This window comes from Rattus norvegicus, chromosome 18 (assembly GCF_036323735.1).
Source record: "Rattus norvegicus strain BN/NHsdMcwi chromosome 18, GRCr8, whole genome shotgun sequence".
Taxonomy (NCBI): Eukaryota; Metazoa; Chordata; class Mammalia; order Rodentia; family Muridae; genus Rattus; species Rattus norvegicus.
In genome coordinates this window covers 46,672,490-46,685,836 of record NC_086036.1, presented here as the reverse complement: position 1 = coordinate 46,685,836, position 13,347 = coordinate 46,672,490, and the positions used below count along the sequence as shown (strand labels likewise).

The 13,347-nt window shown below is 39.7% G+C and overlaps 1 protein-coding gene across 8 annotated transcripts in view; it reads right to left on the bottom strand.

Annotated features, from left to right (window-relative positions):
- Window positions 1-13,347, bottom strand: part of Prr16 (proline rich 16) — a 340,436-nt gene that overhangs the window by 277,415 nt on the left and 49,674 nt on the right. For 3 of the 8 annotated variants that reach the window (XR_010059586.1, XR_010059588.1, XR_010059587.1), the window contains exon 1: window positions 5,686-13,347. This exon is cut by the window's right edge and continues 49,004 nt beyond it. The exons of 4 other annotated variants lie outside the window; for them this stretch is intronic. Coding sequence is in view for 1 of the 4 variants with exons in the window: in XM_063277475.1 (XP_063133545.1) it covers window positions 5,686-5,703 (18 nt within the window). In the remaining 3 variants the exon portion in view is untranslated. The remainder of the gene's footprint in view (window positions 1-5,685) is intronic. One more of the 8 variants, XM_063277475.1, reaches the window with a different exon arrangement.

Sequence of the window (13,347 nt, the reverse complement as noted above, 5' to 3'; positions counted from 1 at the left end):
AGAGACATCTTCATATTGGTATCATCAGAGAGTTTGCTGTGAGATCGTGTTTTCTTGTAACATCTGAATCTACACACAAAAAGTCTCACTAACATGCCTGCCAGCAGTGAGCTGGAAAAAAAACTGATACTAATGGTCATGCCATAGTTGAAAGAAGAAAGCTCGCATGGCTTCAACTGTACACAAAGATCTATAAGCAACATAGTGATGCTAAAAATGTTAGAAATCTTCTCCAGGGAAGAGTGCACTAAGAGGCTATAAAATATCAAATGGCCAGCTCTGTAAACATACATACAAGTAACAACATATGGGCTGAGAGGATGATATTTAGGGACCACACACACACACACACACACACACACACACACACACACACACACAAATATGTGTGCAACGACAATTAATGACAAAAGGCTGTGATACTGTAATCTCAAAAGAAAGCAACCACAAGGGTGGGAGAGAGGGAGGGAGGAACAGGGGAGGGAAAAGGGATGGGGGTGAGGTGAGGGGAAGATGATCTGGTATTGGCTGGGGGTAAAGGACTGAAGCCCTGAGGGTCAGCAGAAAGAATGGAAACAGGCGACCTCAGGAGGAAGGAGGTTGAGAGGATCCTCTAGAATGTACCAGACCTGGGAAGTGAGAGACACTCAGGAATCAAAGTGCGGGACCCTAGATGATAGGCCCTACAGTGAGGAGAGGGAACTTACTGAACCCACCTCCAGCAGAAAGACAGGGCATCAAGTGAGGGATGGGGTTGCTATACCACAGCCAAAGTTCTAACCCATAATTATTCTTGTCTGAAAGAAATGCAGGGATAGAAATGGAGAAGAGCTTGAGAAAAAGAAGGTCCAGCGACAGGCCCAGAGTGGGATCCAGCTCAAGTGGAGGCCCCAAGACCTGACACCATTACTGAAGCTATGGGGCATTCACAAAAAGGGACCTACCATGACTGCTCTCCAAAAGACCCAACAGGCAGCTGAAAGAGTCAGATGCAGATATGTGCACCCAACCAATGAACAGAAGCTGCTGACCCCTCTGGTTGAATTCCGGAAATGTTGGTGGAAGCTACAAAGGAGGACAACCCTGTAGGAGGACCAGCAGTCTCAATTAACTTGGACCGCTGAGATCTCTCAGACACTGGATTGCCAACCAGGCAGCATATGCCAGCTGAGATGAGACCTCCCCGGTCTGGGTTTAGTCAGAGAAGATGCATCTAACCCTCAAGAGACTGGAGGCCCCAGGAAGTTTAGAATATTGGTGGGGTGGGTGGGGTGGGGACATCCTTGTGGAGATGGGAGTGGGGGGAGGGGCGGGGGCGGGGAGAGTGCAGGCAGGGGTTGGGGTTGGGAGGAGGTCTGGGATGGGAACTCCAACCTAGCTTCCCTGTACAGACAAATAGATTAAATCCTCTGGGACCTGGGACTCCACCTACCCTGTAGAGAATCTCTATGCTGTTCTAAGGAGCAGCTGCTGGCAAGTAAAAACATCTATTAGAGTGAGTGTCCTTCATCCCAGAAAGCAGAATTTTGACAAGGGTCTCCTCAGCCTACTGATCCACCACAATAGCAAAGCATGTAGAGTCACCAACAATGCATTCATTTCTAAGAAAACTTAGAACTTGATCTTCACAGGCCGCAGCCTCTGAGAAGTCACACGGGCCTTCAGAATTCAGTTTGAAAAGACGAAAAATGGATCAGGCACCTTTCCCACTCAAAGTGTTAGCTGCTCATCGAGAGCCCAAAAAGAAAAAAAGACTGCTATGACTACAGCTTTATTCACAACAATCCTTCCATAAGATATAAACTTAGTGTTCGTGTGTGGATATACAGATGCATGTGTCAGTTATCTGCTTCAAGGTGGATTATTAGTTATTGTTAAAATTAAATATCTAATTGTATTGTACTAAAATGATTATTTTAACACTCTCTAATTCTCACTGGGCTCCTGATTTTCCAGACAACTTTTGCTAGTTGAATGCTTGATAAAGATATTATTTAAAAAGAGGGAACCAAAAAAAAAAGGATATCATTTCAATACACAAGCAATTCCCAATACTACTTTATCTCAATTTCCCAAATTTACAAAAATATCTACATGAAAATTATTTCAAACATGTTTAGACTTTATCTTTCATTTTTTTCTTCTTTTTAAAACCTTGTTTTTGGTTTAAATTTAAATAATTGGCTCACCTCAGTATGTTTATTCTCATAGGAAAATATTATCTCACAAGACGTTAATACTTAGTTTCACTAGTGTTGTGATTTCTGAAATCCTGTCCTTCGGACGGAAATGTCCTTAAGAGCCTGCAGTTGTCCTTCTATTCTAGGTATGTCCCCAGAGCTGCTGGCCACAAGTCCCACTGAGCCTCATGCTGAGTTTCTCTTTGCAGTTTCCGTGGGAACAAAGATATTAAATCATCATCACCAACAACAGTAACAACAAAGAATAAGCCTATAAAAATTTCAAACATCATTCTTTGCCCTTGGGGTCTCCTATTTGCTCCTGGATTAGCCACTTTCCTTCATACTAGCCTTCTCTTTTGTATTTCTCTTTACCTGCTTGGTGTTTTTATTAGCAATCTTCCTTCAAGGGACAAAACTGAAAATACCATCAATCTAGTCTAGGCAAACACTTTCTTCCCTAAACAGTCCCCAGACATTCTGTGCATGTTTATCCCATCCCATGCCAGATGAACTGGGAAGAGAGAGTGGGATCTTATTCAAATGAATGATTCCTTGAAGGGCTGAAGTACTCCGGCATTTATCAGGGTTGTGAAGCAAGGACAACATACTTCTTCCTCTGCAATCAACACTGCAACTGCTGGTGACATCCTCCCTTCCAGAGCGTGCTACAGATTGTCTCTGTCAATCTTAAACTACCTAGTAGGTGGCAAACTGTTTTAGCAGCAGGCATATTATCCAGTAGCAAATAGTTCTAACAACTGCAGGCTGAGCGCTCATGGGCGTCTATGAGGGTCATTTTCATCCAGACCACCACAAGATCCAACATAGAATGTTACAAAACATGTTGTATATAGAGACATGTTGAAAGTAAAAGAAGGAAGGACTAAAGGAAAGGAAGTCAGGAAACAGGTACTGACTATTAGAAAACCATTCAAGCACACAAAAGCTTGTTCTTGAATAAGCACCATTCTAAATACTTTATGTTCAGTGTTTGAGCTTCTGTGTGTGTGTGTGTGTGTATGTGTGTGTGTGTGTGTGTGTATTAGTGTATTTTATATGCATGGGCATAGGTGTGTATATGTGTGCATATATAGGTATATATGTATGTTTTAATTTGTGTACTTGTGTGTCTGTGTGTGTATATAATTGTGTATAACTATTTCACATATTTGCATATGGGAAAGTGTTTTGTGTGTACATGAATATGTGTATGTGTCTGTATGTATTTGAATGTGTGTGAAAACTGCATGTATATGAGTATATTTTCTTTCATGTGTATCTTTATATGTATATTCATATACACATACATAACAATGTTGTTTTATATATGTCTACAAACATACAACTATACATATATATATATTTCAGTGAGCATATCCATGCATATGTGTGTTTATATCTACATGTGTACTTATGTGACTATGTACCTCTATGTGTATATGTGTGATGTGTCTGTGTAAATGTGTGTGTGAATTTGTGTGTATGTCGTTTTTGTACAGTGTCGATGTATATGCATAGATGTCTGTGCATATGTGCACACATCTTTGCGTATTTTTACATATGAACATGTATTTGCTTGTATGCACTTAGATTTGTATAAGTATGTGTGTACATATATGTGTGTATAGCATACTTATAAGTAATATTTTCCAAAGATCTTTCTTAGTTCTCAAATTGTCAGATTTTGTTATATTTTATACAACAGGGAAACAATTTTATAGAAATATATGCTTCTGTCAATCTGAAATGAATGGTTCATAATGCGATCTTTCCTTATCATTTGGTTCTAGCACCTAAAGCTTAATTTTATAGTATTCTTATATAATTAAAAAAGTTAATGCTGAAAGAAAAGAGAAAAATCATGTAAATTGTATTCAATATTTTCTGGTATTACAATTGAGTGATTTTAGTTACCTACTCTTAAAAGATGGATTACCATGGTAACTAGATCTTTTGACAATTATTCTATTTTAGTGAGATTCAATACAATGGAGTTAAAATGTCTTCTAGAGCTCTAATATTCATAATCACTCAGTGTATCCTTACCTAATCCTTTCCATATTCATCCCATGATGTTTAAGAAGTGTATCTGCTTTGTCCTGTTTTACTCCTCATCTAATTGATTTAAGTAGCAGTAATTCATACAGCTAAAATCTGGTATAGTCTATGAAACTTAAAATCCAAGCAGGAAATTCTATGCTTGATTCAAATAGACAAATACCACAGTAATTTTTATACAATCCAGAGAATATTTATTGTGCTTGTGATTTTACAAGAGAAAAATTTGATTTGGGGGTTAGACAACTCTTGAAAATAAGTCTTTCTTCTACATTTTAGTAGATATGTTGTCTGAAAAACAGACTATGGAGTGAATAAAGAATTCTTATGTATTTAGAAAAGAAAATAAAATGTTAGTTATTGTCTTCTTTATATTTTTACAGCAATTCCATCTCTCTCTTCATTAGCAATAAACCATTATGTCAGAAGTAATACAACTACTCTATCCATTCTCTCAAGAATTCATGTCAAGTTCATTCCTAAAATGTTACACAGCACTTACTGGGTCCTCGGTGTACACTGAAAAGAGAGAAATCAGTCATAATGAATGAAGACTGGTTTGATGTTCACTAATGGCATGCACTGCTTTAATATTCAATAACAACTAAAGTCTGTTGAATTGAAATGGAATTTAAGAGAAAATAAAAATTAAATCACCAAACTTGACTGTCCAAAGGTATGCAAAGCACATGATTTTTCTCTTTGAAGGTCACTGCCATCCAAAGAAATTGCCCCTTTCTACAAACTACATCATTTTAACTTCCCTGTGAACTATATTAAGCTCTTCTAGGAGTTTGAGAAGTCCATACAGCATGTACTCCTCATGAGTATGTAAGTCGTAAGTTGGTACACTGAATTTAATAGAATCCAGAGAACTTCTATGGCCAAGTCCCAGTATTTAAAAAAAAACCTTCCAACTTGTGAAGAAAACGCTTGGCCCTGCCTTATGCTCACACCGATCTCTGCAGCACCCGTGGACTTCCTAACTCTGTCATCCCTTCTTTGCCCTCTAAGCAGGCTCTTATCCTTATCCATTCTGCACTGAGGTCTTAGGCTTTTGCTAGGAATTCTCATGCGTTCCCTGAGCCCAAACTCATAACTGACTTATAGTCTGTAATTCATCAGAAGCATAACTTTCCTTCACTCTTTCCTTTTCCCTGGGCTCTTTGCCATATCCCTTCCCTTGAAAAGGAGGCAATGTTGACACAGCTGGTTAGCATCCTGATTCCTACAAAAGTGTGGCAATCACCAATCAAGTTTACCCAAGCAATGTCAATTCTACCATGATTGAACTAAGTCTTCAGTGGTTCATCTCTGTTGCTTCCCCTCTACTTCTCATGATGCTAAATTAGTTTAAAACCTTCAAGTGGGAGCTGGAGAGCTGGCTTAGCAGGTAAAAACACATGATTTTTCAGAGATGCCAACTTCCATTCCCAGCACTCACCTGGTGGCTCACAGCCATGTGTAAATCCAGTTCTGGAGCGTCCAATGCCTTCTACTGGACTCTGAGTCCTGCAAACACAGGACATATAGACATATCTGCAGGCAAAACACTCATAGATGTAAAATAAAAATGAAGAAAGCCTCAAATTAAAAATATAATAAAGTTCTCTTTAAGAACTTGTGTGCCTATGAAGACTCAGTTGGATGACCTCTACTGACATCGACTCTCCATTGGTCTCAGCATTCAGAATTTTCAGAAACAGCAGCAGCAGCAAGGAAGACACAGTTACTCTGTTTGGGGCTCACAGAATGTTCTTCATGGTATGGCAGGGGAAGCCAAGCATGCTACTCCTACTGAGATGTCGGCACACCTTCTTTCCCCAACTTTCATCTACAATAATACTAAAGAATGCCATTGCAATTTCATTATTTATACAAACGCTATTCTATCTGTGAAGTTCTCTTCCTCTCTCCACATTGTTTTTAGATAGAAGAGACAGAGATGAAGAAATAAATTTCTTTCCAATTGTCTACTTTTCTTACATGTTCTCTCCTGAGAGCAGATATTAGATGACCACACCTCAGAGCTTCCTTCAATTGGTCTTCCTCTTTCTGCTGAGATGACCACAAGTCTGTGATGGTGTCAGTAAGAACTTGTCAACACTGTCTAATCAATGTTTAAACACAATATGTCTGAAATGTCAAATGAAGCTTAGTTAAGGATTCTAGAGACTTCTTTCAGAAAGGAGGGTCCATGAGACTATCTCGAATCTTCCTTCCCACTCAAATGTGGTCAGATTCTGAGGCATTTCAAGCAGACTTGAGTTTTCTTCAGTGTGTTAATCTGAAAAGTGTCGATGGGTCCCCCTGCTTTCTAAATCTAAGGACAGAGACAGGAAACTATAGGCCAGCCCTCTGCCAAATTAAGTCTGCAATGGTTTCACCATGCAAACTAAGGTTATTTGTGAAAAAGACTTTTAGAAATCAATTTTATTTTTTCCAGCTTCTGGCTATTATAAAAAAGGGTTGCTAAGAACATAGTGGAGCATGTGTCTTTGTTATATGTTGAAACAGCTTTTGGGTATATGCCCAGCAGTGATATAGCTGGGTCTTCAGGTAAGAACTATTTCCAATTTTGTGAAAAACAGCCAAGATGGACTTCCAGAGTAGTTGTACCAGATTGCAATCCCACAGAACCCAAATGCTCCTCAACAGATAAATGGATACAGAAAATGTGATACATTTATATAATGGATTACTACTCAGCTATTAATAACAAAGACTTCATGAAATTTACAGGCAAATGGATGGAACTGGAAAAAAACATCCTGAGTAAGGTAACCTAGTCACAAATGAACACAGATAGTATGTACTCACATATAAGTGGATATTAACGCAAGAAAGAAAGAAGGAAGGAAAGAAAGAAAGAAAGAAAGAAAGAAAGGAAGGAAGGAAGAAAGACCAAATAAAAAAAATTCATTGAATACCCCTGATACAACTCACAGACGATATGAAACCCAAGAAGAAGGAAGATCAAAGTGTGAATGCTTCAGTCCTACTTAAAAGGAGGAAGAAAATGATGGGAGGTGGAAGGAGGGAAGCATCTCAGAGGGAGAGAGGAGGACAGAAGGGGAGAACAGGACCAGTCATGTGAGGACATGGGGTGGGTTGGGGGGAGAAGTACAGAATGTCAGGAATTTGAAAGGAGGTATGTAACAGTGGGGGAGGGAATGGGGGTAGTCACTGGAAAGTACCAGATGCCAGGGACCCAAGAGGTTCCCAGAACCCAACATGGATGAAATTAGCTGAAATACCTAACAATGGAAAGATAGAGCAGCTCCAGTGGATAGGCACAGTCCCCAATTGAGGGATGGGCCCACCCATCCATCTCAGAAATATTAATCTAGAATTGCTCCTGTCAAAAGGAAATGCAGGGACAAAGAGTGGAACAGAGACTGAAGGAAAGGCCATCCAGAGACTACCCCACCTAGGGATCCATCCTATCTGCAGACACCAAACCCAGACTATTGCAGATGCCAAGAAGCAGTTGCTGACAGGAGCCTGGTATATCAGTCCCCTGAGAGTCCGTGCCAGAGGCGGGCTAATACAGATGCAGTTGCAGAAAGCCAAGCATAGGACTGAGCGTAGCGACCCGAAGCATAGGACTGAGAGTAGCGACCCGAAACAAGGATTTAGGGGAAGGACTGAAGGAGCTGAAAGGGTTTACAATCCGCGGAAGAGTGATATCAACCAACCAGATTCTCCAAAGCACCCAGGGACTAAAACACCAATCAAAGAGTACACATGGAGGGACCCATGGCTCCAGCTGTGTATGTATTGGAGGATGGCCTTTTCTGGCAGCAATGGGAGTGGAACCCCTTGGTTCTGTGGAGGTTCAATGACCCAGCATAAAGAAATGCTAGGGCACTGAGGCTGGAGAGGGTGAGTCGGGGAGCGCTCTCCTAGAGGGGAGGGAAAGGGAATAGGGAGTTTGTGGAGGGGAAACTGGAAAGGGGGATAACATTTGAAATGTAAATAAATAAAATAACCAATAAAAATAATGTAAAAAATAAGAAGAAATCAATTTGATGATAGGTAACACTAACTTAAACCACAATTAAGGGGAAAATTACCCTTGCTTTCAATCCCATAAACATTAATACCCTTTTAATTAGTCTCTTCTGTAGTTCTGTTTTGGGAATACTTGAATGCAATTATTTTTAATTTATTGATAAAATGTGGAAATGTGTTATATTTTAATATATTTTCACTTTATCTTTAATTCTCTTTCATCCTATACAGTTTAAAATAGTTACTCTGAAACTTTATTAAACTTTGGAGGCTGAGGATATGGTTTTGTCAGTAAAGTGCAAGATACATGTGCAGAAGGTACTTTGTCCAATCCCCAGCACCCAGGTTAAAAGCAACACACATAGTCCATGTATGAAAGCCCAGGGCTGAGGTGGGAGGAAACTGGAGGATTCCTGGGGCTGGGGCTTACTTGGGTTAACCTGGAACACGAAGGACAAAGAACAGCTGAAGCAGTTCGTTAGCTAGTCTAGGGGTCAATGAGCTCCAGGGTAGCTGAGAGATCCTGTCTACTAAAATCGTCTGCACTTCACAGGTACATGCACCCGGATGTGTGCGCACACACTCACACACACACACACACACACACACCACAAACACACACACACACACACACACACACACACCACACACAAACACACACACACACAGAAAGAGAGAGAGAGGAGGGGGGAGGGAGGTGGGGGAGGGAGAGACAGAGAGAGAGAGAAAGAAAGAGAGAGAGCTTTACCAATATTTGCCTTTCAGAGATTCTTATATTTTTGGTTGCGAGCCTCACCTTAAATGGCTAAGCCATCTCTCCAGCCAGAGACTCTTATCATAATAAAAGAAAATAAGAATAAGAACAAGAAAGGAATAAGCCTTTACTCTGGAAAAGATGAGCCATCATAAAGTGCAAAGGAACGTTTGCACATCATTAAAATGAAGGCAAGAACTCCAAAGTTTCACATTATGTTTTTCTATATTATTCTGTGCTAATAACTATATGCCAAACATTGTAACTCCTTTAACTTTTTTCATAAGTGTTGACATTTTAAAATTATTAATAGTGCTTGTTGCTAGCACTGAATGTTTATTTAACATTGGTTTTTATGCATTGCATAAACTCTATGCAAAGTCAAAGAGTCTTTTGCAAATGGAAACTTGGGAAAGCAAACTGGTTTGTGCCTGCTACAGGTCAGTTTGATCCAAATCTCAAAGATGCATTGAATCCCTTGGTGTTTAGCCCATGTAACTCAGATTCTTTAACTGTCTCCACCCTAAAGTAACAAGTCTACACTGTTGTTCCCGCTGTTCTTTAATGTCCCCTTAGGAATTGCAGAAGTAGCCTTTGTAAATGTGGATTTAGGAATGTAGCAATAGCTATGTCCCAATGCTAATCAGAACTTCTGGTACCCTGAACTTATTTGAGTTGCAAAGTTCACTACAGATCTCTATACACAGGCAAAGACTAGGACAACACTGAAGAGCTCTGGATGGGTTGAGTCATATTCTGATCTGAAATTGGAAAATTTGTTCAGAGGAGCCCAAATCAGTGGGAGTTAGACTGGAAGCTGTTATGATTTACTGCAAATTTTACTTGGTGTGAGCATAATAGGCTTTAACTGAGCAAACATTATCTATGAGGGCATTGATTATAGGAAATGAATATTAATGCATCAGGAAAGGTCTCACCTTCACAGCAGGCTTATCAACACTCCACTTGCCTCAGCTCTTAATACACACGTGACATTGGCAACATTTTTTAATAACCAGTAATACTTGACATGTTTACTGCTTTTATTATGATGGTTGCTAGTGTTTTTTTTTCAATATCACCTTTCTATGATTCTAAAGCCCCCTAATCCACATAATGAACTGATCCAGAGCAGAATGTCATGTTACAAGTGGTCCCAAATTCCCAATCAAATCACAATTTATTTATTGTTTCCAGGATCTCAAATAGGGTAATTCTTCTCACTGAAAATATAAATTTAGTGGCATTCTGGACTTCCAAAATAATAAATATTTATTATTTTGATAAATAATAAATAACTACATATTTTCCATCTGTTGCATTGCTAACTTTACTGTTCTTTCACAACTTTAAGGGATTTGGTTTAACCAATAATTGCACTTCTAGATATTGTATCTCCATTTTATGATAACAAGTTTCTAGTAGAAAAAAGGTTGACATGGTCAGCAAGGGATTGTATTGACTAGATATGTCTCATTTAGGCAAGGATACACTGGAGCACAGTAATTGTGTCATAGTACAGATAGGCAAGGAAGGGAGTGAAATATTTCACATTATTGCTGTGGTTTGCTGCGTGAAATGAAAACCTCACAAGGAAGGGGGAAACAGCACATGGATATAAATAAATACATCAATGTTTCTCCAAAACACACATATCTTAGAGTACCGACTGAAGTCATAGGTATCTTTTGTTTATATTCAAAGGATGAGACAGGTGGGACCTAGTGAATGAATTGGAAAAATGCCTCTTAGGCTCATAAGACTGAAAAGAAGGTTAGCACACAGTTAGACCTTCATTTACCTGAAGCACAAACATTCCAGGCGTTAGATAGCATGGACAATCCTTCATACATCGTACTAGGGATGAAATTCCCTAAAGGCCAGGAAGAATAATTTTTATATTGCATTAATCTTTGTTGTGAGACTTCTTTTCAAAGCCAAGAATGGACTAAATCTGACTTCATTTCAACTCTAGTTTCCTCTTTTATTTTTGAATAGGAAAATGCCTGACTCAAAATGATTCTTAAAATAGTTGACTCAGAAGGCAAGGATTATCTTTGTCTAGTAAGTCTTTCATTGCCTCATTTAGAAAGATAAATGTGCACCACAAAATAATCACAAAAAGTAGAGGGAGGGAAGGACCTGAGAGGGAGACAGGAGGGAGAGGGAAGGGGGAGTAAGATCAGGTGTGGGAAGGAACAGAAGAGAAGTACAGAGGGTCAGGAAGTTGAATAGAAATGTGTAGTAGTGGGGGATGGGGAACGGGGCATAGCCACTAAATAGTCCCAGATGCGAGGGAAGCCAGAGTCTCCCAGGACTAACAAGGATGACATTAGCTGAAATACCCAACAAAGGGGAGATATAACCTGCAGAGACCACTTCCACTAGATAGGCGCAGCCCCAATATGAGAGATGGGGCCACACCCCCATCCCAAAACTTTCAATCCAGAATTGTTCCTGTCTAAAGGAAAGGCAGGGACAAAGAAATGGAGCACAGACTGAAGGAAAGGCCATCCAGAGACCTCCCCACCTAGGCATCCATCCTGTCTGCAGACACCAAACCCAGTCTCTATTGTTGATGCCTAGGAGCATGTGTGGACAGGAACCTGATATGGTTGTCCTTTGAGAGGTTCTGCCAGCACCTGACCAGTACAGATGCAGACACTCACAGCCAACCATCAGACGGAGCTCGGGGACCTGAAGAGTTAGGGGAAAGACTGAAGTAGGAGAAGGGGATTGCATCCCCATAGGAAGAACAAAATCAACAACTGAACCACTCAGAGCTCCCAGGGACCAAATAAACAACCAAAGAGTATACATGGAGGGAGCCATGACTCCAGATGCATATGTAGTAGAGGATGGCCTTATCTGACTTAATGAGAGGGGAGGCCCTTGTCCTGTTGAAACTTGAAGCCCCTGCATAGGGGGATGTTAGAGTGGTGAGGTGGCAGTGGAGGAGTGGGTGGAGGAGCAACCTCATAGAGGCAAAAGGGGAGGGAAATGGGATGGGAGATTGTTGAGGGGAAACTGGAAAGGGGATATCATTTGAAATATAAATGAACAAAATGATTAATAAAAAAGTAAAATTAAAAAATATATAAATGTGCTTAACACCGAATTGTACCAACTTGGCCATTTGCGCTGGCAAGTTTTCAGTAAGGCCTAATTTTGAAAAGTGCATTCATGACTTACCAGTACTGACGTGCTATAACTACATTGTGTGTGTGTGTTCCTGCAATAATCAATAATTATTTCTGGGGGTGACCTTCCGAAGACACTGGTCTTTACAACGCCTTCAAGAGTTTCCTACCTACTACTTTAAAACTACCAATATGAAGGATACCAGTAAAGAAAACTTTATTAAATTACATCAGTATTACCTGTGTATCAAGGTTCATTATGCTGTTATATTGATATGAAACTTACAGTTAATGTGTGGCTATGTCAGCCATGTTCCAGAAAGAATTAGAAAAGAATGGCGTAGGATGATGTCACAGGTGAGGCAGGTACAGGATAGAAGGAGGCCTGTCATTGGAGGAGAAGGAAGGATGGGCGGGAGAGAAGTTTGAAGGAAGAGAGGCGACTAACGGAGAGAGGAGGAGAAGAGGAGACGGAGAGAGGGGAGAAGTCATGGCAGGTGATGTTAAGATTCTGCTCTGTGTATTTACAGGTTGTTATTAATGTTCTCAAGGGATGGATAGTACCGGGCTTTGTATGTTTAAGTGGGCAATTATATCTTACCAATTGGATCTAAGATTATTGTGTTGTGTGTTCTTTTATGTGGGGGTTTGAGTGTAGGAGAGTGTGTGGCTGGGCTGTGTTTCCACCAAAATATCTAGCAGATATCTTGGGGCACCAAGGTGTAGACTTAGCGGGTAAAAGACACCAATACTTTTTATTATTATATTTTTACAAACAGAGTGGGATGAAGAGAATCAAAATAATAGCAGATCTCTAATTTGTATACAATTTATTAGAGTCCTGACTGGACATAGCACTGGAAGTATAAAGATCAATAGAAAAAATCAAGCTTAACCACTAAGCATGAACAGAGAACACAGCATGGCAAAACTCAAGACTAGCTGACTAAATACACTGAAACAAATCATAAGGCTCTCTTCTTTTTCATACCACTTTATATAACTCTACATTAATACTATTTCCCCTGTACTCAGTTATTATTTACAAATACTAAATATCATTTTGTCGTGCACACCACTTTTATTATAGTGTATCTTCTATACCGTTCCAAAATTTTGTGATATAATTCAACTTAAATATGTATGAATCTAAATAAATATAATTGTGTAGTCAATATTCAAATATATACATATATAG